Genomic DNA, 24,814 nt, shown 5'->3' on the forward strand with positions numbered 1-24,814 from the left:
CAAAGGTTTGATCTCCAAAATATATAAAGAACTCAAGAAACTAGACCGTAAAAGGCTAATCAACCCAATTATAAAATGGGGCACTGATCTGAACAGAGAATTCTCAACAGAAGAACTTCAAATGGCCAAAAGACACTTAAGGTCATGCTCAACTTCCTTAGCGATCAGGGAAATGCAAATCAAGACAACTTTAAGATACCACCTTACACCTGTCAGAATGGCTAAAATAAAAAACAACAATGATAGCCTTTGCTGGAGAGGTTGTGGAGAAAGGGGTACACTCACCCATTGCTGGTGGGAATGCAAACTTGTGCAACCACTCTGGAAAGCAGTGTTTCGGTTTCTCAGGAAATTCGGGATCAACCTACCCCTGGATCCAGCAATACCACTCTTGGGAATATACCCAAGAGAGGCCCTATCATACAACAAAAGTATATGCTCAACTATGTTCATGGCAGCATTGTTTGTAATAGCCAGAACCTGGAAACAACCTAGATGCCCTTCAACGGAAGAATGGATGAAGAAAGTATGGAATATATACATATTAGAGTATTACTCAGCAGTAAAAAACAAGGACTTCTTGAATTTTGCATACAAATGGATGGAAATAGAAAACACTATCCTGAGTGAGGTAAGCCAGACCCAAAAAGAGGAACATGGGATGTACTCACTCATATTTGGTTTCTAGCCATAAATAAAGGACATTGAGCCTATAATTCATGTTCCTAGAGAAGCTAAATAAGGTGAATCCAAAGACAAACACATAGGCATCCTCAGGAATATTAACCTTCATCAGGCGATGAAAGGACACAGAGACAGAGACCCACACGGGAGCACCGGACAGAAATCTCAAGGTCCAAATCAGGAGCAGAAGGAGACGGAGCACGAGCAAGGAACTCAGGACCACGAGGGGTGCACCCACACACTAAGACAACGGGGATGTTCTATTGGGATCTCACCAAGGCCAGCTGGCCTAGGTCTGAAAAAGCATGGGATAAATCCGGACTAGCTGAACATAGCGGACAATGAGGAATACTGAGAACTCAAGAACAATTGCAGTGGGTTTTTGATCCTACTGCATGTTCTGGCTTTGTGGGAGCCTAGGCAGTTTGAATGCTCACCTTACGAGACCTGGATAGAGGTGGGCAGTCCTTGGGCTTCCCACAGGTCAGGGAACCCTGATTGCTCTTCGAGCAGATGGGGGGGGGGGACTTGATCGGGGGAGGGGGAGGGAAATGGGAAGCGGTTGTGGGGACGAGGCAGAAATCCTTAATAAATAAATAAATTAAAAAAATAAATAAATAAAATGGCTGAAAGACATTTAAGGAAATGTTCAACATCCTTAGTCAACAGAGAAATGCAAATCAAAACAACTCTGAGATTCCATCTCACACCTGTAAGAATGGCCAAGATCAAAAACACTGATGACAACTTATGCTGGAGAGGTTGTGGGGTAAATTGAACACATTGCTGGTGGGAATGCAAGCTGGTACAGCCCCTTTAGATGTCAGTGTAGCGATTTCTCAGAAAATTAGGAAACAGCCTTCCTCAAGACCCAGTAATACCATTTTTGGGTATATATCCAAAGGATGCTCAATCGTGCAACAAGGACATGTGCTCAACTATGTTCATAGCAGCTTTGTTTGTCATAGCCAGAACCTGGAAACAACCTAAATACCCCTTGACCAAAGAATGGATAAGAACAATGTGGTCCATTTACACAATGGATTACTACACATCAGAAAAAAATGACGATATTTTGAATTTTGCAGGCAAATGGATTGAGCTAGAAAACATCATTCTGAGTGAGGTAACCCAGACACAGACAATTATCACATGTACTCACTCATAAGTGGTTTTTAAACATAAAGTAAAAAAAAAAAATCAGCCCACAAATCACAAACCCAGAGAACTTATGCAGCAGTGAGGACCCTAAAAGAAACATACATAGGTCTACTCTACATTGGTAGTAGAAAAAGACAAGATTTCCTGAGTAAATTGGGAGCATGGGGACCTTGGGAGAGAATTGAAAGAGAGGGGAGAGCAGGGAGAGCAGAGAAAATCATAGAGCTCAATAAATCCAATAAAAATATCAAATTAAAAAACGTCTAGCAGGTATAGGGTATTAATACAAAATACAAGAGAAAAAGTAACAGACCACAGCTCTTACCTCAAAAAGAATAAGATAACAGAGTTTTATTTTATTTATTTGTTTTACTCTTTGGAGGACTGCCACTCAGCTTCCAAAGAAATACATTTAGACTTATTCTTATTTGTGATTTCGCGATCTTAGCTTGGTTTGTTCCTACCCAACTTTTCTAACTTAAATTATCCTGTTTCTTTTTAAGTTCCATTTTGCCTATGGGCTTTTTGACTTTTTCTTAGTCTATATATCTTTCTTACTTCTTCTCCATGCCTGGTTCCTCTTCTTCTCCTTTTCTCACTCCTAACTGCTCTTGTAAACCTAGATTTCTCTATCTCTTTATTCTCTCTGCCTGACAATCCCACAAATCCCTTTCTCTTTTCTATCTATTGGCTGTTCGGTTCTTATTAGACAGAGTGGTGTTGCAGACCGGCAAAGTAACACAGTTTTAGGGAGTTAAACAAATGTAACATAAAAGAAATGCATCCTATCTTTGGATCATAAAACAAATATTCCACAGATGTCCCTGGCTTTGGCCTGCTCCTGTGGAGGTCCCTTACTAATGCCTAGTACCATAGAGGTCTCTGGCTCAGGCCTGCTCCCTCAGTGGTCACTCCCTGGTACCTGCTCCTGTGGAAGTTGCTGGCTCAGGGCTGTTTCTCTAGATATCTCTGGCCTAAGCCTGCTCCTGCAGTGGTCCCTAGCTTTGGCCCAGTTCTGCAGAGTTCTCTGGCTCAGGTCTGCTCCAACAGTTTTATTACTATTATTTATTATCAGTTTATTTTTAACTCTGACAGATATCTATACCTTTTTAAATCTACATTGCCCATTTCAAATTCTACAAGCATCACTTGTTCACTAAGGACATCTGCCCCATCCTCTATTACTCTCAGTTTTCACTTTACGTAGTTGTTTTTTTAACTTCCCGAAAGATTTTACCATACCTAGAAAATTTTAAATCAATAGCTAATTTATTAAGCACATGGGTTACTCAGTCATTATCCTTGTGAAATCTGTTTTGTTCCTCCTATTCCTCCTTTTCCTTTTTTGTCTCTCCTCCCCTCCCCTTTCCACCCTCACCTCCACCCCTTCTTTCGAGGCTTTAATATTTTTCTCTCCTTTGACTTTTCAAGCCATTTATTTTTATAAATTAAACTTAAAATTGGCCATCTTTAATCTAAGCAGTAATATCTTTTGTAGACTCTAAAATATTCTCTAATTATCTCTTTAGAAATGACTTTTCTTTGGAGGATGATCCCTGCCTGCTGGGCCACACTCTCAGGCTTGAAGGGGATGGTTTCTGCTTCCTAGGCTGTGCTCTCAGACTTGTGGGATCTTGTCCTGGTTCTGGCTTGTACTCTTATCCTCACTTCTGCACCTTCCTGTTCACCATTCTAGATTCATCTGGATCTGATGTGGGAGTGTCATATATCAATTTGTTTATTTCATTGGTTAAGCAATAAAGAAACTGCTTGGTCCTCATAGGTTAAAACATAGGTGGGAGGAGTAAACAGAACAGAAGGCTGGGAGAAAGAAGCTGAGTCAGTGAGTCGCCATGATTCTCCCACTCCAGACAGATGGAGGTTAAGATCATTCCTGGTAAGCCAGTTGGTGGGCTACAACAGATTATTAGAAATGGGCTAGTCCAGGTGCGAGAGCTAGCCTAGGAGAGGCTAGATAGAAATGGGCCAAGTGGTGTTTAAAAGAATACAGTTTCCCGTGTAATTATTTCGGGGCATAAGCTAAAGCTAGCCATGCAGGCGGCAGGGGTGCTGGGGACGCAGCCCCGCCACTCCTATTTCAACATGGATCATTTGTCCTAATCTTCATATTACTTTTCTTTCCTAATATGCTCCCAAATAATGTCCACCAACAATGTAATTGTTGGGCTCAAAGGAATTTGGGACCAATGACTAGCTGAGGTGTCTAACATGTCAAAGTGAATGCTGGCCTCCAGATTCTCCCAGCATCTCTCATCATCTTTGGCAAGTACCTTTTACAGAGTCTTACCTTTTCACAGCACTTCTCTCTCCTGCCCCCAACTCTAAATGTCTCCATCCTTTGAGCTTCCCTTCCCTTCCCCCAGCTTCTCTTTTCCTATAATACCCAGCCATTTTAACTAGGTGCTATCTTGCTCTTTCTCTTGACCTCTTGGTTCTTCTCCCTTTCCTTATCCTCTCTCCTTCCCTTTCCTGCCCTCCCCTCTTCCCTCCTCTCCTTTCTTCTTCTCTCCTCTCCCCTCTTTTTCTTTTCTCTTATTTACTTTCAACCCCTCACCATCTCTTTCCCTTCTCATGGGCCTAGTTCAGTCTGGACCCTTCCAGAAGGCTCTGGTTTTCTCTTTCATATCTACAATAAAATCCTTCTCCTCAATCTTACCCAAAAGTAGTCATATCTTCATTTTCATTCATCTGCTGTCAAATCCCGGGGAAGCATATATAAGCTCCCTTCCAAGGGACTTGGCCTCTCCAATCCAAGCTGCTGATTTGACACTCCTGAGCTATGCACAGATAATTCATTTCTGCTGATTTCTGCCACTACCATATTTAACTCCAAATTGTAGAGTCTACCTTTTCAACCACTTTTTCCCTCCACATGCTTTAACCATCCATCTCTCCTTGCCTACTTGGTGATTGCCCTCTCAGTCTCTCTGGATCCTGGAGACTATGATGCCCTCCACATGGGCATCTACTAAGATACTTACATATGATGGAGGAAGGTCATTGGTTAATTATAATAAAGAAATTGCTTGGCCCTCATAGGTTAAAACATAGCTGGGAGGAGTAAACAGAATAGAATGCTGGGAGGAAGAGGAAGTGAGCTCAGAGGCCATGCTCCCCTCTCCCTGGCAGATGCCATGAAGCAAGCTGCCAGGTCAGACATGCTGAATCTTTCCCAGTAAGACTGATGCTACACAGATTATTAGAGATGGGTTGATTGGGATATGAGAATTAGCCTGTAAGGGCTAGAGTTAATGGGCCAAGCAGTGTTTAAAAGAATATAGTTTGTGTGTTGTTATTTCGGGGCATAAGCTAGCCAGGCAACCAGGAGCTGGGGTGGCCGGAACGCAGTCCACAGCTCTTACAACATACATATCTTCCTCTATATTGTAACTCTCTCTTTTCCCCGGGCCTCTTACCCTTTCCTTGCCTCCTCCACCTCAGAGCCACCTTCTCTTAGCTATTTTCCAATAGGTTCCTTACCTCCCTCCATGACCTATAGTCCAGAAGCTTCCTTAAGTTCTTCTGAGTTCCTAGTTAACATTGGAATTCTACCTCTGGTGGAGTTCCCACACTTTGGTGCCTGATTAACAGTATTTATCAAACTTTTATTTCCAGAAATTCTACTGACTCCATTTATTTTATTAAGCACACTAAGCATAACTGCCTTAATATCTAAATCCAGTCATTATAAAATATCTGAATTTGGATAAGACTGTCAATAGCATATGCTTTGGGCTATTCTTAACAACTTTTGCACCATTTCCGTAGTCCATGCTTAAATTTTTATTTACTCAATTGCCACACTCTTTAAAAATAATTTACATAATTCCCAGGGGTCAAATGGAATTTGCATTACCTTTGACAGCAGCCTGGGGGCATTAACAGTTGGGAAACATCTTAAACTATGTTAAAATTTGAAGTTCCCTGACCAACCTATTGTGGTTGCACAAGTTCACGATAGGCAATTTACGAGGACACAACTCTTGATGATATTTTCCTGTTTCTTGCTCTTATTTATCTGTTTGGATAAGCAGCAGGAATCCTTTACAAAAAATTAAATATTAAAAACTAGCTGTTTCCATCATTCTTCAGAGAAGGGATCATTTTCATTCTGCTCTGCTTCTATCTCAGCATAAATCTAGATAGTCCTTTGGGGGAAAAAAGAAATCACTATAGTCCTCAGCCTATTCTCCTCTTTCACAGTCTTGTTCAAGACCCTACATCCCAATTTGGATTTGGTGTTTATCTGATCAGGAGCTGCCCAACTGCTTTTGTAGTTCTTTATTGGTTTACTTTAAATCACTTTTCTCTGGAGATGAGCCCCCTGCTAGGCTTCCTAATTGCTTAGCCCTAAACACATACACATAGAAACAACACTAAATGGGTCTATCTACTGAGTTAAATGTGTATGTCTATGTAAGTAGGTAAATAGGTAGGTAGGTACATAGATAATCTACTTAGTTATATGTATATGTACATAAGTAACAATATTAACTGTAGAAGTGGAGGTCAAAAATTGAGAGGGATTGGGGAAACTGGACGATTTGAAAGGGAGAGAGATAGGAGCAGAAATGATATAAATACAGAACTCATAAAATTCTTTTAAAAATAAATTTAAAAATTGTATCTAAACACTATGACTTTAAAAGGTAATTTATCAAAATAATATTTTCATATCCCATTATAATTGTCAAGTCCTGAGAACTTAAAATTTTGTTCACTGACCAGCTGATAATTCAAAGCACCATTCCAGGGTCTTCACTTCCTGGGCTATATGACAAAGACTTATATGGACTTGCAGAACTGCCAATCTGTGCATCTAACAGGCAACTGAGAAACCTGGGCATCTGTACATCCTGATATAGAAGCAACAAAAACGTATCCAAGTACTTTCTCCTAGATTTAAGAAATTTATAAATTTAAACAAAATTAAAACAAGGATAGCTGTAATAAAAAAAAGTAATGTTTATGTTTTCAGAGAGTTGTTTCACATGCCTTATTTATCTGGTTTAAAGAGAACTGAAGTTATAACAACTAGCTAATTCATTCTCTACCAATTAGCAGCAGAGCTTACCTTATGGCTTAAATTGAGTTCTAATCCCCAATACCTGAGAATGTGAGTATATTTGAAATAGGATCATTGCAGCTATGATTGCTTAAATCAATAGGAGATAATATAAAAGTAGGAAATATAGCTTCCTATGTCTTTACAGAAAGAAGAGACGAACAGTCACACAGAAAGGTGTTGCTGATGTCAGAGGTCCACATTGGAGTGACACCTCCAATTAAGAAACGACATGGCAGGCTCCTCTCCCAATGGCTCTGGAGGAAGCACAGCTCTGCCACCTGTGTTCTAGGTATCCATCTTATGGGACAATGTTCTCAACCATCCTGACGCCTAAGTGTGGAAATAAAATGGCTGGGAAAATAAAGACTAAATAACTCATGTACTTACCGAAATTGTGTCATTAAATGAGTTTACCATTATTCACTGCACACCCAAGCTTCCCTCAAATGACTGGTTGGAGAAAATCTCAATATACTCAAATTGAATAAAAATTAAAAATTAGTTAATATTTAATGTAGACAAAATACTACAGAAAAACAACATTGAAAGAGGATTCAATGCATGACAGATATGTCTTGAGGCAAAAATTATTGCTAGGAAGAAAACCAGATGAAAACTGCCACACAAGTTAATAATAAACATTCTAGTCTAGCATATTATGTAATAGGTTGGGGAGATAAAACTTAACTACTATCATAAAAATAACAAATTTTTAATAAAAGTAAAACACAATGAAACATTAAAGATAATTATCTGAGTTGGTAATTTCAGGAGAGAAGAAAGGCAAGAAAATAAAAACATTTTCAGAAATGAAAAAGTAGGAGAGGATATTGAAAATAGGATTGATGGATGTGGACAACCTGAAACACAAGAAAGAGTTTGAAGGGATTAGAAGAAAAATAATAGCAAACAGGAAAGAAACAAAATAACAAAGCATAGCAAGTTAAAGACAGTTTACAGAATAATTACTGAAATGCAATTAGAGTCTTCAATTAGAGAAGGATATCCATTCTCTCAGCAAACAAATCATGACACTCTATAACGCTCACTAAAACATACCTCAAAAAACAGTCTGTCCAGCTTCTGTGGTCCAGAAAATATACAAGATACATAAGAGAAAGGAGGGTAATAAAGACTTTTATCAGCATGAGCTTTGAGAAAGTTTTGAGAGAGGAAAAGAAACTAATGAATAGTTCAACAACTGAGGGTGTAATATCAACATACAAACAGCATATAGGTACAACATACAGCTCACAGCAACTATCATCAGGAATTGTTAAATACTACAATTTAAACAAATTAATATATTTAAAGTATGGAAGTACTTAGATCAGATTTCATATCATATGAAATCAGGTTGCAGATAAAGGAGACAGGAACAGAGACAAATTCTATTAGCCTACTGTGATCTCAGCTGTTGGAAACATGGGGCAGGAGGATTGAGTTCAAGGCCAAACTGAGCTACATTTCAAGACCCTTTCTCAACAACAACGAAATCTAGCATTGCTCATGACACAGACTCAAACTCAAAACTACATTTAAAGAAAAACAGAAAGCACGTCTTCCATTCATGAATGCAGGAACTGCATATTGTCGCAGACAAATAGAACACTGGAAAAATGTTTGTTATAAAATCATAGCAATAAATAATCTGCACTCATTGGGTTAGACAAGCTCAATAGTAAGTGAACACAAGAACAGACATATACATCCATTTACAGAACCCAGTGTGTGGTGGAGGCGGTCCTGAAGTCAATCATGGAAAGAAGGGCACATTAGCAAAGATGTCTATGAATATTAAGGGGGAAGAAAGGACAACAAAGAATGAAACTGGCTATGTCACTTATTTTTTGCCCAAAATTCAACTCGAAGGAACCTTAGAGTTTTAAACAGCCTAAATAAGAAAACTGGATATTAATTCTGTGACTTGAAGAAAAATTTATAATGTTTTACAAACAACTAAAAAAGAAATGGGACTATGAACTACTTATTGATAAATTAAGTTTCTACTTACAAAAAATACCACCAAATGTCTGTAAAGATAAAAAGATAAAGACCTGGAGAATTTTTCAGCTGAAAGAATACAATTTGAAATACTGATGAAGATACCCACAGAAACAGCTGACCTGAGCAAGTGGGAGCTCACTGATTCTGGACTGACAGCTGGGGAACCTGCACGAGACTGACTTGGTCCCTCTGAAAGTGGGTGACAGATGTGTGACTTGAGCAGTTTGTGGGACCACTAGCAGTGGAACCAGTATTTATCCCTAGTGCATGAATGGCTCTTTGTAGCCCATTTTCTGTGGAGAGATACATTGCTCAGCCAAAATCAGCAGTACCGGTGGAAGGCCTTTGTCTTGCCTCAAGTGATGTGACAGACCTTGTTGACTCCCTCTCTAAGGAGTGTATGGGGATAGGGTGGAGAGAAAGTGGGGGAGTAAGAGGACTGGAGGGGGAGGGAACTGAGATTGGTATGTAAATTAAGATTGTTTTAAAAATAAAAAAGAAAGGAAGGAAGGAAAGAAGGGGAAAAAAGAAAGAAAGGAAAGAAGACAGAAAGAAAAAGAATATTTTATAGATAGTTGCTGCAACTCAGAAACAAGACAAAGCCAAAAGAAAAGTAGATAAAATTGAATAGGATTTTTTTTTAACTAATAAGATAACCAAGTAGTACAGGAAATGTTCAGGTGGAAACTCCACCCTAAGCTCCCTTCCCTGGAGTTGCCTCAGTCCAGACTCCACCTACAAGAAAGCCCACCATCAACGGCTCCACCCCAAAGACATTAAAAGCCCTGCTTTGTGGGTTCCCCTTGTGGTCTCCTCAACTTCCCTTAGGGCCACCTAGGAATGCTTTGCTCAGAATAAACCTGGATTTATTAATTCTGTTTGGTTGGTTTATTACATCAGCAGTGGCAGATTCACAATAACCAGGAATTTAACTTAACATTTGGTGCCAAACCCAAGTAGAGCTGAATTTTCCCGCTACCAGGTGACCATGGAAAACCACTCTCCCTTCCCAGACTTGCTTTTTGAGTTACCCAGTTTCAAGCCATGGCCTCTAAAGAGGTCCAGGACCCCTTCTTCCTTCCAGCCCACCTGTCAAGATGTCGCAGTGCCAGGTGGCTGTTCTGGAGTAGAGACAGTCTCTACCTTTTGTGAGGCTTGTATGGGAGTCCTGCACAGAGGTACCCCAAACCTCCTACTGTTTTGACTCTAGTCTATTTAGGAGGATACTCTTAGTCTCCAGTTAATGGTTTGTAAATGCATACTTCGGAGTTCAAGTTCACTCCTCGAACACTCTTCAGAATTTATCCAATCTGGGGCTGAGTTACCCTGACCAGGTTCCTGATCACTGCATCCCTGCGTCCTCTCTTCTTCCTGTCCCTAGCCTCTCTCTGCTCCTGGCTTTTGCCTGTGGACAATCTCCTTGCTTCCCTGCCTGTCTGTATTTCATGCTTCTGTCCAATTGCTCTTCCAGTTCCCGACTTGTTCCCTTTTTGGATGCTATTCTAACTTTGCCAATGCTTCATGCCTAGCACAGGGCTGCTTCCACCCTCCCACAACAGCTGGGAGACCCACAGCTTAAACTGCAACCTGCTGTGTCCTCCACAAGGCTCCTGTCCCTCTTCCACTCCTTGCGTGTCCATGCCTGCTTGTTTTCCTTTCACAGAGCCTTCTCTGCACTCAGGGCACCAGGCTGCTGCCCCAACCTGCTAGGAGCTGCCTTAATGCTAGAAAACACCTTTCGTTCTTATGGTTTCTTTCTTATTTTAGAATTTTTAAGTTGGTCGTCTGATATGGTTTCCTGGGAAAAGTTTTGTTCATCTTTTGTGCTGAAGTTTTGCTTCTGTTAAAAGTCTTATCTGTTCCATCTATATGGATGAAAATATATAGAGAGTGTTTGCTCTATGCCTCTGTCTGTGATTGTGTTCATGTGTATGCTTGTTTTAAAATCTGTAAAACTTGTAACCCCAGATTACAACTGCTCTAGAAAAGTACAAACACACAGTCGGGAACCCGGCGGGTTGCACAGCCGGATGAGGGAGGCGATGAACCCTGGGAGGTGCTGCTACAAGAAGCCCATGAGAACAGGGGGTGTCAATCATCTCTTCTTGCCAAGATAGGTAAAGGGAACCCTATCTTCACAGGAAAAATCTGTCAGGACCCCTAGACTCAACAGCACTGTTTCTGAGACTGGTGTTCACCAAAGACCATGAGGAGACTTGGGAGTGCTGCAGTAAACATGGGCATTGATTCGGTCTAATTTGGTCTGTTTGGCATTATTTGCATCAACAGAGTGGCTCGTCTTGAGATTATTCCTAACAATAGTGTTGTGCCGTGATATCAAGATGTAAATCTGTTCCAGCTATCTTACAAATATCTATCTGTAGATTCCTAGGAGAAGTTCTGCTGCTGTATCAAGAAATCTGGTCTGTGTTGGACCGTAGAGTCCAGTCACCAAGGAGGAGTCACCCCAAGAGACCATCTCTCACACCACAGCTGATGTAAAAGCATAAGGATTTTATTAATTCTGTCATGACAGGATCTTTCAGCATCAGAGGCCAGAAAGACCCCAAATAGCTGGTACAGGCTACTTTTAAAGGAAAAAGCCACAAAAGGAAGGAGTGTTTGGGGGATGTTCTTTAACTATTATGATTGGCTTATTCAAAGGGCTATTACCAATAACTGACTGGAGAGCAGTTTCCAGATCAGATGAGGTAAGGGAAAACATCTGAGGGTCACTTTGCCCCTTTCCCAGGGCCTAAGTCAAAACATCAGTAACCGAGTCGATACCTAAGGGTTATCTTGCCCCTATTCAGGGAGATGGAAAGTTCCAACATCTCAGTACATGCATGTGTAGCTGTTAGGTCCTTGGTTCCCAGTGGGGAGGGGAGCACTACTGCTGAGAATGAGAAGGCTCAAAATTGTCCCCATAATTGCCTTAAAGTTTTAAAGTCTGGTAAAAACTGTCTCCAGGGACTATTTTGAACCCACACATTTTGAGCATATTTTCCAGGTCACTCCTGCTGCCTGGGCCAAGGCCAACCTGCAGAGGGTTCTCCAGATAATGCCAACACCCCCACTAGTTCCTGAGACTTCACCATAGGGACCACCTCTCTTAGCTCAATGGTACCTACCCAGCAACTGAAATCTGGTTTTAAAGGACATAACTGCAGCCGTGTCTCACTCATTCACCCTCGTCTCTTCTATACAACCAGAGGACCTCTTTGTTCCATTCTGGCTGTTAATCACCCTTCCCATGGCTAGCCCCATTTATAGGGCTGATAATAACAATATTTTTTATCCTAGTAACCTGCCTTCTCAAATCTCTCAAAAAACAGATGCCTAAAGTCTTCAGTGTGACAGTTAACTGAATGTTTCTACACCCATACTTCCTGTTAAATATGAGCCCATGGACTCCTGAATTTCCCACCCCACATCTTCCCATGCCCACAGGAAGTATGCAGACAAGAGCTGGTGTCCATATACCCAAAGAGTCTGGAATGTTTGGGTGGAAGCTTCACCCCAAGCCTCTTCCCCTAGAGTTGCCTCAGTCCGGACTCCACTCCCAAGGAAGACTGCCATCAGTTGCTCTACCCCCGAGGGCGTTAAAAACCCCCACCTCATGGGTTCCCCTGGTGGTCCCTCAACTTACCCTGAGGCTAACCAGGAATACTTTGCTCAGAATAAACATGGATTTATTAATTCAATTTGATTGGCTTATTACATCTGCAGTGATGGATTCCCAATATACAGGCATTTAACTTAACAGAAAAGAAAGCAAATATTCCACTTCATTACCAGAGAATGAAAATTAAGCCAAATTTAAAGAAACATCTGTATCCCAATTTATAGGCCTGAGGTATGAGTTGAACAGTTGCAGGCCCAGTCATAACAGAAAAGTACTGTCTGCAAGTGAAGCAAACATGAGTTCCACCTAGCTGGATGGTTTAGCATTACTAGAGGACCGAAGACTTCAACTCCTGAGCCACAAAATCTCTTCAGTGAAAGGAGCCTTTCCATATACCTAACACAAGGCAAGAAATGAGCATGGTAGTCAAAAAGGAGCAGGATGAACAACCCATGCTGCTTCTAAAACAATACACTGCACTAATGTTAACATACAGGACAGCAGTGTTTAGAGACATGGGTATGGCCTGAAAGCAACAGAGTGGCACAGAAAAGGCATACACCATAAGACAAAATGATACATCTCCACAACTCCTGATGATAAAGGTTGAAGAAAAAGAGCATAAGCTATCCGCACAATGCTAATGTGAGTGGTCATCTATGAAGGATGGAGTGGAAAGTTTTAATAGAGAAGAGGGAGGAGTGGCAAGAATGTCAAGCAGCATGTAGAATATTGTATAGTATGACCTGAGCAGTATTAACACAGGCTTTCTGTCATCATTCATCACACAGTCCTGGGCCAGCTGGCTACAAAATGAAAATAGAGAATTATTTAAGAAAAAAAATGGATAAGATGTTTTGATTCAGGGGTGTCTATCTGCCATGTTTTTCACAACTACTCAGTAGAATTCAAAAGCATGCAGTCGAGAACCTGCCCCTGTAAAAGGGGGCAGTGTGGCGGTGGCAGAAAGTATGACAATTGGGAGTTAGATGGCAAGCCTACAGAGCATGACCCATCATCACAGACAACTCAAGTGTAATCAGAAGCTGTTCATTCATTCCTGGCTGCCCAGACTCAAAATAACCACACAGAACCTATGTTATTTGCAATACTGTTTAGCTAATAACTGAAGTGTCTGGCTACCTAGCCTTTATATCCTAAACCAACCCATCTCCATTAAGCTGTGCGTGACCATATGGTTGTGGCCTACTGGCAAAGTTTCAGTGGGCTCCAGCAAAGGCATTTGTCTCCAGTGGCGACTACATGACTTCACATTGACTCTGCCTACTCACTTTCAGCCTGGCTTTACTCTGTTAAGCCATTGGCCAATAGCAGCTTCTTTATTAACCAATGGCAATAAAACATATTCACAGCATACATCACCTTCCTTTTTCTGTTTAAATAAAAAGGAAGGTTTTAACTTTAACTTAGCAAGATTACATTTAACAAAACAGGTACCAAGTAAGAATTAATGTTACAACATTTGTATATACTTTATCTTTTATCATGACAAAGGAAAACTACAACTCTCTATTCTTCAACTCTATCAAAGACTCCAGAAGGATATAGTATTACCTAAGTAAAGAAGAAGTACAATGTAAGTAACTTCCAAAACTCAAGAATTGACAGAGACATCTTGCTGCCTAGACACCCGAGGTTCTTCTGTAATGTTGGGGCACCCATCTTCAACCTACAGGCCCATAGTACCCAGAAGACATTTTTATGAAGCAGGATATTTGAAGATCTGTTCTGCCCTGTAATGGCAAAGTCTATTAGTTGCTTTCTGCTGTGTCCTGCATAATGTCTGGCAGACTCTTTCATGAAGCAGGAACCCAAAAGGACAGTCTAACCTTTAGGCAAGTTCAGCAGTTTTTTTCTACAGGTTCTACATGCTCAGTCAAACAGTTCAGGTAAGAGCACTTCCTTGCCCAATGGCTAACAAACTCCATGAGGAGCCTCTTCAATGTCCATCATCCTCTTGAAGTAGACTGGTGCTGCCAGGAGCAGATGCGTTTCAATGTTATGAAAAGCCCTAAGTTCTTAAAACATTTTGAATGTCATATTCTGAAGGTCTCTGAAATATTTGAAGAAACACTATCTAACACTATCTATATCTAGAAAACTCAACCTACATGATGACAAGCTTGAATATATATAGATGATTATCTATTAACTTATATTTCTTAATTATACATTACATTTTTAAATGAGCTGCACAAACACGATACCTCAATCAATAGCAGAAATATATATAATAAAATTGATCTTAAATTTGTATCAATAAACTGAGATCCATACTATATTAAGCAGTTTGTAACATGCTGCTCACAAACCCCATTTAAATGCTCTCTAACTGGACCTCTGAAAAGAATCAGAGTTGTTTGTGCAAATAGCATGAACCAGAAAGCCTTCTTAAAGGAACCGTGTAGTTTTTTCTCCTACCACTGAGTCAGGAAGATTTCTCTTAAAAGAATCATGCCTCTGCTTGCTTCTAGCAAACAGAACCCACCCAAGAAAACGCTGCTACCAAAAAGCCATGCTTTATTCCATGTGTGTGTGTGTGTGTGTGTGTGTGTGTGTGTGTCTGTCTGTCTGTCTGTCTGTCTGTCAAAATCCTTTTTAAGCTTTTTCAGGTTTTATGTGGATACAGTTGACCACATCAGAAAAGGGGCAGTGATATGGAAGGTGATGTATGCTTTGAATATGTTTTATTGCCATTGGTTAATAAAAAACGTGCTTTTGGGCAATGGCTTAACAGAGTAAAGCAAGGCTGAAAGAAATAGAGAGAGAGAGTAGGCAGAGTCAAGATGAAGCCATGTAGCCACCACCAGAGACAGATGTCTCTGCTGAAGCCCGATGAAGCTTTGCCAGCAGTCCACAATACATGGTGATGCATGGTTTAATGGAGATGGGCTTAAGCTGTTAGCCAAGCAGTGTTTTAATTAATACAGTTTTGTGTAATGATTTTGGGTCTGAAAGGCCAGGAAACAAACAAGCACCCTCTCCCAACATCAAGCACCAGCACCAATCTGTTAACAAATTTTATAAAGTTATTAAGAATTTCAAAGTCACAGGGCATTAAATCCTTTGCAACGTCAAGGTCATGAAACCAGTCTCTGTTTTATGTATGTGTATGTGTGCATGTGTGTGTGTCCTTCACATTTCACATTTTTTTCATGTTTGTTATACTGAGTATATGTGAATGTGACTGTAGAACAAGGAAGAACATACTATATACCTTTATGTTTGACAGTTCTATGGGCAATGGCCTGAACAGAGGGTGCTAAGGAGACCTGCAGTAATGGGGATATTTAGTTTTCAGATTGGATTTATGACTGCCACTTACTCACTAAAATATTTAGCATTTAAATGTGAACCTCCATCTTTAGAGGGTGTTCTATCTATTAAGTATTTATGCTTAAGATCATGGCTAATTAATTATGTAGCATGCTAAGCAATTTGACGTAATTGTTTTTGGCTATAATCTTGATGCCAAGAATGTCCTACTCTTGACTCTAGCTTCTTTCCACTAAGTTGTAACTGGGGAAAATACTATGTTTTTGTAGGTCAATATATAAAAGCTAATAAAAAAATATAAATACACTGTCACCTAGTATGTCAATTCAGACTGAAGATGGGATAAACATGAAGTAACTAGACCCTTTACCTGTCATCATGTGAGCAGATAGTTTCATTCCAATGTTCTTTGACCTTTCATTCTCTTCCTTTACTTCCTTCTTTTTAAATATTTGGTGTACATTTGCTATATGACGAGTGTCGTAAATACAAGGTCAAGGTCCTTGGATTCACATTGTCGAAAGGTGTGCTCAAAAACTACAAGCCATGGATTTTTATGAACATATAAGTATATCCAAAATTAAAATGTGTGGTATGCTTCCCTATCCATCAGATTTCAAAAACTTAATGAGAAAAGGGTAGATAAATGTATTTCTAATGACTTTTCATATTGATTATATATAGATATGGCATAATTAGTCATATTAAATAAAATGTTTAAATTTTATTACACCTCCTCTTCACATTTTTATGTACTAGAGAATAGTACACTACAATCTTTCTGAATTTTACTTCTAATTGTACATCTTGGGTCTAAGGCTGCTCTCTCTTGGTGTTGCCATAGGATATATGAATAAGTTATCTACCTGTAATTTTTAAATGTGACTAAAACTACATCAAATAATAAACATCTGAAACTCACTTTTAATACTATTAATATTTATTGACTATGTACTGTCTCCCTTGAAACTTTTGGAAATTAGACCATCTGTCATTGACTGGGTCCTGTTGGTTCTCCTTTCTGTGGCAGAATAAAGTGAGCAGAAAGCAGTCGTGGTCAAGACACGGCTATTATCATAATTGTCTGAAAGCTGTCTCTCTCCCATCTCACACATCCCATCACAGCTCCCTTCCCAGCATGACCACTTCTGACTCTTCAGGATCTGACACATTAGGAATATTTTCTCACATTGTCATGGATAGGAAGAGGCAAAGTCTCTTCTCAGATAATCAACTCAGACTTTTATGAAGTGCCTATTAGGAGAGCCATGGGAAATCATGCCAGAAAAGCATTTATCATATTAAATTATTACATGTTGAAAGAGCAACACAAAGTAATTTCTAAATCATACTTCAGAGCTATTTAAAACACAATAACCATATTGATATTTCTAAGACTGACTGAAAAAGTTCACTATAAAAATTATGCAAAGAAATGAGAAATATAATATTTAATAGTAAAAAGATAAAAACTGTCAAAAACCCAGGCATCTGTATATTACGTATTAGTTCATAATCTTGAATGTTCTACAAAATGCTCAGTTCACAGCCCCTTCCTAATCTGAATCACAGTTTGCTCTACTATGTAGATGGACATTTCTGTCCCACCAGATCCTAGAACCATTCAGTCCCAAAGAAACACACAGAGGCTTATATTATCATAACCTGTTTGGCCTGTTAGCTCAGGCATATTACTACCTCTTACAACCTAAATTAACACGTAATTCTCATCTATATTTAGCCACATGGCTTGGTACCTTTTATCAGTGAGGCATTCTCATCTTGCTTCCTCTGTGTCTGGCTGGTTACTGCAGACTGAGCCTTTCCTTTTCCCAGAATTCTCCTAGCCTGGTTTTTCTGCCTATACTTCCTGCCTGGCTACTGGCCAATCAGTGTTTTATTAAACCAACACACGTGACAAATCTTTACAGGGTAAATAAGCATTATCCACAGTAATTATGGTATATATTACTATATACTGATTATATAATATTCAAATAACACATTTTTCATAAATGCATATAGACCACATGAATCATGTAATTGGTATGGTAAATGGAATAAATATAGAAATTGAAATCAGAACTATTCTAGGGATAGGGAGTACTTCAGTGGTATAGCAGCTGTGCAGCATGTGTGGGACCCTGGAGTTTTATCTATAGTACCATATATAATGCACATATTCACACACACTAAACATAACCTGATACTTGTGTGGCTTAGGCTGGTCACAAGCTTAATGATTCTTAGCTTCTCATATAAAAAAAAAAGTTAGAATTGAGCATTTAGGAAATCTGAGAGTCAATATACATATTGTGTATGTGTATGTGTTTGTATATATAAACAATGTGAAAATTATACTACTATTATATTAAAAATAAATTTATTGTGTTATAAACATCTACTTTTCATTAATATTTTGAAAAATCATTATAGTAAAGAATGACAAAACATTTAAAGTATATTAAATTTAATTTTGTCACACATATTAGCATATGCTAGTTATTAAAATTATACCAATGAATAAAAATAAGAAGACATTTGATGCTTACGGTAAAATTCTGAAAATGGGAGGTCATAGAATTAACAGGGCTACAGCAATTATTGAATGTATTCAGATGAGCTTCATGTATCTCTCAATCCACTTGAGGTTATATAGTAGACCCCAACATAAAATTAAACCTATCAAGAATGTTGTTTTTACCTATTTTAAACTTCTAAAATGAATAGAGAATTCCTGACTCCCTCCCATGACTTTGCTGTCTTTATATCCTCCAGGAAAGCTGAGAGAAAGCATGTGACTTCTCCTCTCTGATGTTGACCACTCCAGAAGGTCATGCAAAAGGGACAGATGAGGGAAAGAGATGCTGTTCAGCACAGAGGGGTAGGTTGGCGATAATGTAGTTATCAATGGGAGAAAATGAAATGGGTATGTTGTGTAATTAATCAAATTATATTAGACCTAACTATAGGAAACATTCAAATTTGTGTTGCCACAGGTTTTTAAAGACTGAAAAAGCAAAATATGAGAAATAAAACATCCTGGTACTCATGGTTGTAAAAAAACAGAGTGTTAATGGAAAATATTTTTCTCTGAACATCTTTAATAAGGCTTTATGTATGTATTATAAAAATAAAATATACAAACTTGTTATTTATCTGAATGTAATATAAATATAGTGAGAAGAAGTTTGAGTCTTTGGAACTATCTGTGCTGCTAATACAAGTCATTCATGAGATATTCTTTGAGAGTCCATGCGCCTAATACTTTGTTGTCCTAACGAAAATGTCATTCATCTTACTGGAACAAGATTCCTCCATATTGAGAAGATGATTATGGCATATATAATCATATCTAAAAGATATCCACCTACAAACATATATCAAAATGTTAGTGCATGAAATCATGAGCTGGATTAAATCAGAGATGAAGTTAGAATAGCTAGAGAAGAAATTAAAAACTTGATCTTTTCAGTACCAAGACCCCTCCTGGAACTAGTTTTTTAGAGCTGTTGGACTTTATGAAATGCCATGCATTTTCCATAGCATTTTTCAAAGTAGACTATTGGAGGTACTACTTAGTTCTCTCTATGATTACATGAAAGTATATGGGATGTTGGATGGAAGGAAAAAATCACTAGAGGAAAAGAGTAAAAAGAATTGAGAAGCTAATGAGTCAAGAGATTTCACTTTCCTCATTAGCAAAATGGCCAAGAATGATAACATGCATTAGAGAGAATAACAAGATTCCTGACGCTAAATTTAAGCTATGAGAAGATGGGCACAAACTAATAATTATTACAAGAAGAAAGCTAATGGAGAATGACTTTGGATGACATGAGAGTCAAAGCTGAGAATTTTAGGTAAGAGGCAGAGATGGTCTGGAAGCAATAGTGATGAGGATCAAGAAAGACACTCTCCCATCTCCACCCCTAGATGTGTGTGTTAAGGATGGGAGAAAGAAATGGCGCCACTTTAGAGAGCCGCAGAAGAAATGGTCTCAACCTTGTCTTCAGTTAGGTCTAAAGTGTGGAGGGAACTCTTTAAGATGGTGAGAGGATTTTGCTTTTTGTTTTGTTTGTTTGTTTGTCATTCAACATGAGCTCCAGAAGCAGAGTGAACACATTCCAAAGTGGAAGACGTGGTGGTGAGGTCAGACGAGAGGCGTGGAGTTACTCACAGTTGGCTTTAGCATCCTCCAGTGACTGCAAACCCACATCTGGTGGTGGCTGTATCAGACAGAGTTGTAGGCAATACTCAGGGCTTTTCTCTGAGAGTCTGAGGACTGTGAACTTGGGGGATATTACTGTCTTTCTACTGTTAACAGTCTGTAGAGAAACTAAGAACCAGCCACAGATAACGGAAATTGTCTAACCATCTATGCCTTTCCTAAACAGCAACTTCATCCTTCCCTTGAGGAAAACATGCACGAAACTTAAAGCCCACAAAGTTGAAGGCATCCTTATCAAGCCACAAAGTGTGTCACTTAGGGCAGTGTGGGTTTCATTGGCTAAACTCTCTCCTTCTGGAGTTCATTTTGAAATTTCCTTGATCCTGAAGAGATGGCTCAGCAGTTAAGACCAGGGTTCAATTTCCAGCCCCCACATGACAACTCACAACTGTCTGCAACTCCAGTGCCAGATGATCTGATACCTTCACACCAATGCACATAAAATAAAGTTAAATAATTTTTTTAATAAAAGAACACCTTTCCAAGTAAGAGTTTATACCATGATTCCATTTTCTTTGTCTCAGAAAGGTAAGAAACAGTTTTGAAATCGCTGGTGAAAGGGTGATTGTTGGAATATCAAATTAAAAGTTCCTTACTGAACAGACTGGAGTAAGACAGCCAAAGGATAGACTGACGGACGTCAGCAAGATGAGTGCCATGACAACAGCAGAAACAGGGCCACAGTGTTCAAGGTGTGAAGGTGCTAATGTAGCTGGTTCCTCTTATAGGACAGGTGCTGAGACAGTTCTTGGCAAACCAGCTGTTTGCTCCTAGCGTGACTTTGAGGTCATTCATTTGAAACAGTCACTAGTAACTGCAGCTCAATTTTGGTGAGCACCAGATTATGCCACACACCTCACAAGCATGCTCTAAACATTCTCAGTTTGGTGATATTATTAGCCTCCATGTTTCTCCCATGAAGAAACAGTCACAAGTGATTCAGCAATTTTGATAAGGCTTCCTCTTAGACGCTAGAAGAATCAGAACTCCTAAATCATCACTAGCAAGCGCTCTCCGATGCCTGTTTAAATGATGAGACTTCAAGGCGTGATACCCTCATCATCTACTTAAATTGTAATCTAATGTATAGAAATCAGGATTGATCTTCATTCCGATGATCTAGTTTTCTTTCTTTTTTTTCTTTCAATGAAAATGATGATTTGTTAGTATTTTGGAAATGTTTAAGATTATATAAAATTACTGTGCACTCCAGAGGGAACATACTTATGTTCTTTGATTGCTTAAGTAACATTGTTTGTTTTTTTAAGGAACTTGAGTGAATGCTTCCTGCAATTCCTGGAGACATGTTTCAGCAAACAGGTTTATAATAACATGTCAGACAGAGTTTTAGAAAATAGAATTAAAATAAACTTTAAAGGCATTTTAAAAATATTTAGTTTTTCAACAAAGACACAAAGCATTGAATGTATATAAATTAGTTTAGAACAAAAATCAACATATTTTTCACATTTAATACTTTACAAAATAAATTGCTGGTCCCAAATTGTTAGACATTTCTGTTTTAGTTGCTTTTTATTGTTTTAGAAATTTTTATTTTAATCAAAAGATAATGATTTAGCTAAAAACAAAACAATATTCAACAAAACTTCACACGATAAAGCACTGGTTACATGGCTACTCATATTAGAGATACATTTTATTTTAAAGGAGGAACAGAAACCCTATAGCATTCAGAAATTACAGATTTATTATAGTGTTTATGCTTCCAGAACATGCAGTCTTCTGACTCTTACTGCTGTGAGAAGAGAGCTGAGATCTCTGGGATGATGCACACAATCTGCTGGAGTCTGGACTTAAGGCAGAAAACTGTGACACATTTTATTTGGCTTAATGACTCCATTACTTTAGTCCACTAACATTCATTACATTTAAAATAATTATTGAACAATAGCATCAAGTATTTTATTCCCTCAATACAATTGTCTTGTGTCTTTCTAGCCCTTGTCTAGAGTGAAGGGACACACAGAATCACCTTGGAAGCTGCTTTGTTTGGGTGCTATCTCCTTTTCATATGTTTCCGTCATCCACCCATCAACATGCGTTAAGTCTGATTATTTGGCAGGGGCTGTGAATTGGACAGAGTCTTTTGCTGTCATGAAGCTGTGGTTACTTTAGTGCATGTTTCAGGTATTTTAAAAGATTTTTTTTTTTGTATTGGAGCAAATTTTAACAGATCTTGAAAGTAACTCATGGGTGGCTGCAATTCTGCAATCTTCATTCAATTTCACAATAAGTGGAATTCTCTCAGCTAGCATTTTAGAATGGTCTTCTATCTTTTGTGCAATGCTAAAAAGACAATGGCTGAGCCTTTGTTTAGATAGTCTTTGTACACATAGAAAAAAACAAACCAACCTGAATATTGAGACTCTGAGTAGCAAATTAAAAAGAAGGAAAACTACAGCATAGTTTTGTCAAGTCAATACCCTTCCTAGGTCTTCAAAATAGCCTCTAATATCCTAAAAGACCTGCATAAATCCAGACCCCCACCCCCAGCAGAAAAAAATAGAGTCAAAAATCTAAGTAGGGAGAGAAGAATCAATCTAGGGTTAGCCAGTTCAGTGACTCTGTTTCAGGAACTAGCTGAAGATAAAGTTAGATTATAATCTTGAGAATAATCTTCAAGTTGCCCCCTTGTGATCATCACTGGTGATTTCGGAATTTTCTATGACGCCCTCCCTACTCCCTTCGGATTACTGGGCTGTGGTTTCTTCCCTTAAAAACCCCTTCTCCTAGTTACTCGGGGTCAAACTCCTTCCCTGCGTGGGTTATGAGTCTCGGCCCCAGTGCACTGGTTCCTGTCTTGTCGAATAAACCTCATGTGCTTTCAGCAAGGACAGTCTCTCATGAGTTACTGGGAGGGTCGTGTTATCCCGAGACTTGAGTGAGAGTCTCCCCACACTGGGGGTCTTTCAATCCAATCTTTCTGATTGTACTTAAAGGACTTTATAATGCCATATGTAGCTTCTTTTGAAGAAATTTTATATATTTTGAAAACAGTAACTCAGAAGAATTATTATTGGAAACCTCGTTTAAATTCAAAGAATTTATCTTCATAATTTCCCACAATATCCTACACTTACACACATTTTTAAAAGAACTAACTTTTCAAGTTTAAGTAAAGAAATAAAAATTAGTTCTCAGTAGTTGTCCACCCAAATCCTTTATCTCTCGACATAGTTTTTCAAATGGAATAATAAACAAGTGATTTTGCTCAATACTGACTGATTTACATCAGGAAAATCACTATTGCTCCCAGCATTAGCCTAGAGAAACTCACCAGGTTCTCTCAGAAGTCCCACAGAAGAGGTCAGATTCAGCAAAGGCAAGCCAAGATGGGAATGGAAGGGTTCCAACATTCTATTTCAAAAACACAGAGTTACAACTTGAGTGATTCGGTATCCCTTGTTTTGTAATCGGGTCCCCAAGCCTAATATTACAGAGTTAAATGTTAGCCTCAGATGCTTGTGACAACAGTACTAAACCTGTGGCTTCCCCCATGTGCTGCAGTGTAACTAATATTGAAATAATAATACTAAAGTTTGCTGGTTCTGAGTGTGGATTAAAAGTAGGAATATCTCCTTTCTGAGCAAGTCCTACATAACAAAAAATCAGGAAAATAGGCATAGTATCTATTTTTCATTGTTTCATAAGAGTTTTTAAATAATATAATTTTCCTAATATTACTTATAGAGATTTAAACACATCTGTTGGATCTAGAATCAAGGGCCATATAGACAATTTAGAAAATGTAAATAAACAAAAGAAAAGAAAAATTTTCTCTAATACCATTTCTCCGATATTTTGTTAATTATTACGAACCTGGAGTTACTCTTAGTCTAAGAACTATTCAGAGCCTCCCATGTGTCCTGCCTGTTTAATCCTCCCAACAAACCTCTGCCACTGCGTCTACTATTAATCTCCTCATTTTACACCTGAAGGAACTACAATGCATAGGGGTCATGTAGGTCAGACTATCCCAAGGAGAAATAGGTGGAGCTCTGATGTGAAGTCAGGCAGTGAGGCTTCAATAATTATAGCATATTATTTTATTCTAACATCATTTGACAGGGTAAACTGTATAATACATTCCATATCTTTACAATGTTTATGTGTATATAAACGCAAACAAACTTTCTAAGTAGTTTTCAGTTAATAATATACTATGGGTATCTTCATTAACATATATAGATGTGTGTTGTTCTATTGGACCGTCATTTCACATTGTAGTGTATGGCTTGAATATACTAGTGGTTTGTCAGCTTCTAATGAATATTTGGGGTGCTCACAATTTTTTCGATATTTTTAAAAACTCTCAAAAAAACCTTTGAGCATTCTCATTTGTGTACCTGCTCAATTACCTGCTTGGTATAAATGCCTAGAGATGATATTGTTATCTGGGTGCTATATAAGTTTTACAGAGGTTTTAAGTGTTTAAAATGTTTTAATAAGAAAAAATAACATATATGGGGAAAAGGCTATTACCATCCTGTTCAGTGCTTGATATCAGATAGGGTGTAGGCACTAAATAAAGAGTAAATAAGTTATAAGATGAGCCCATCTCATATTTCTATTATGCATATGACATATCCATGGATTTGGTCAAGGACATTAGTAATTGCCTTTGAAATTTTAGATTCATTTATATCCTACTAAAGTTAAGGCAAAATGCATTCATTAGACAGTTTGCTTTACTTTCTAG

General features: G+C 38.6%; 1 protein-coding gene across 1 annotated transcript in view; it reads right to left on the reverse strand.

The window, feature by feature from the left end:
- The window catches only part of Iqcm (IQ motif containing M), a 415,125-nt gene that overhangs the window by 336,078 nt on the left and 54,233 nt on the right, over positions 1-24,814 (reverse strand). The window contains exon 5 of the mRNA XM_041663710.1: positions 23,393-23,472. Coding sequence (XP_041519644.1) covers positions 23,393-23,472 — 80 coding nt within the window. The remainder of the gene's footprint in view (positions 1-23,392; positions 23,473-24,814) is intronic.

Source organism: Microtus oregoni, unplaced genomic scaffold (assembly GCF_018167655.1).
Source record: "Microtus oregoni isolate MIOR12 unplaced genomic scaffold, Mior012 000014F_ref0000157, whole genome shotgun sequence".
NCBI lineage: Eukaryota > Metazoa > Chordata > Mammalia > Rodentia > Cricetidae > Microtus > Microtus oregoni.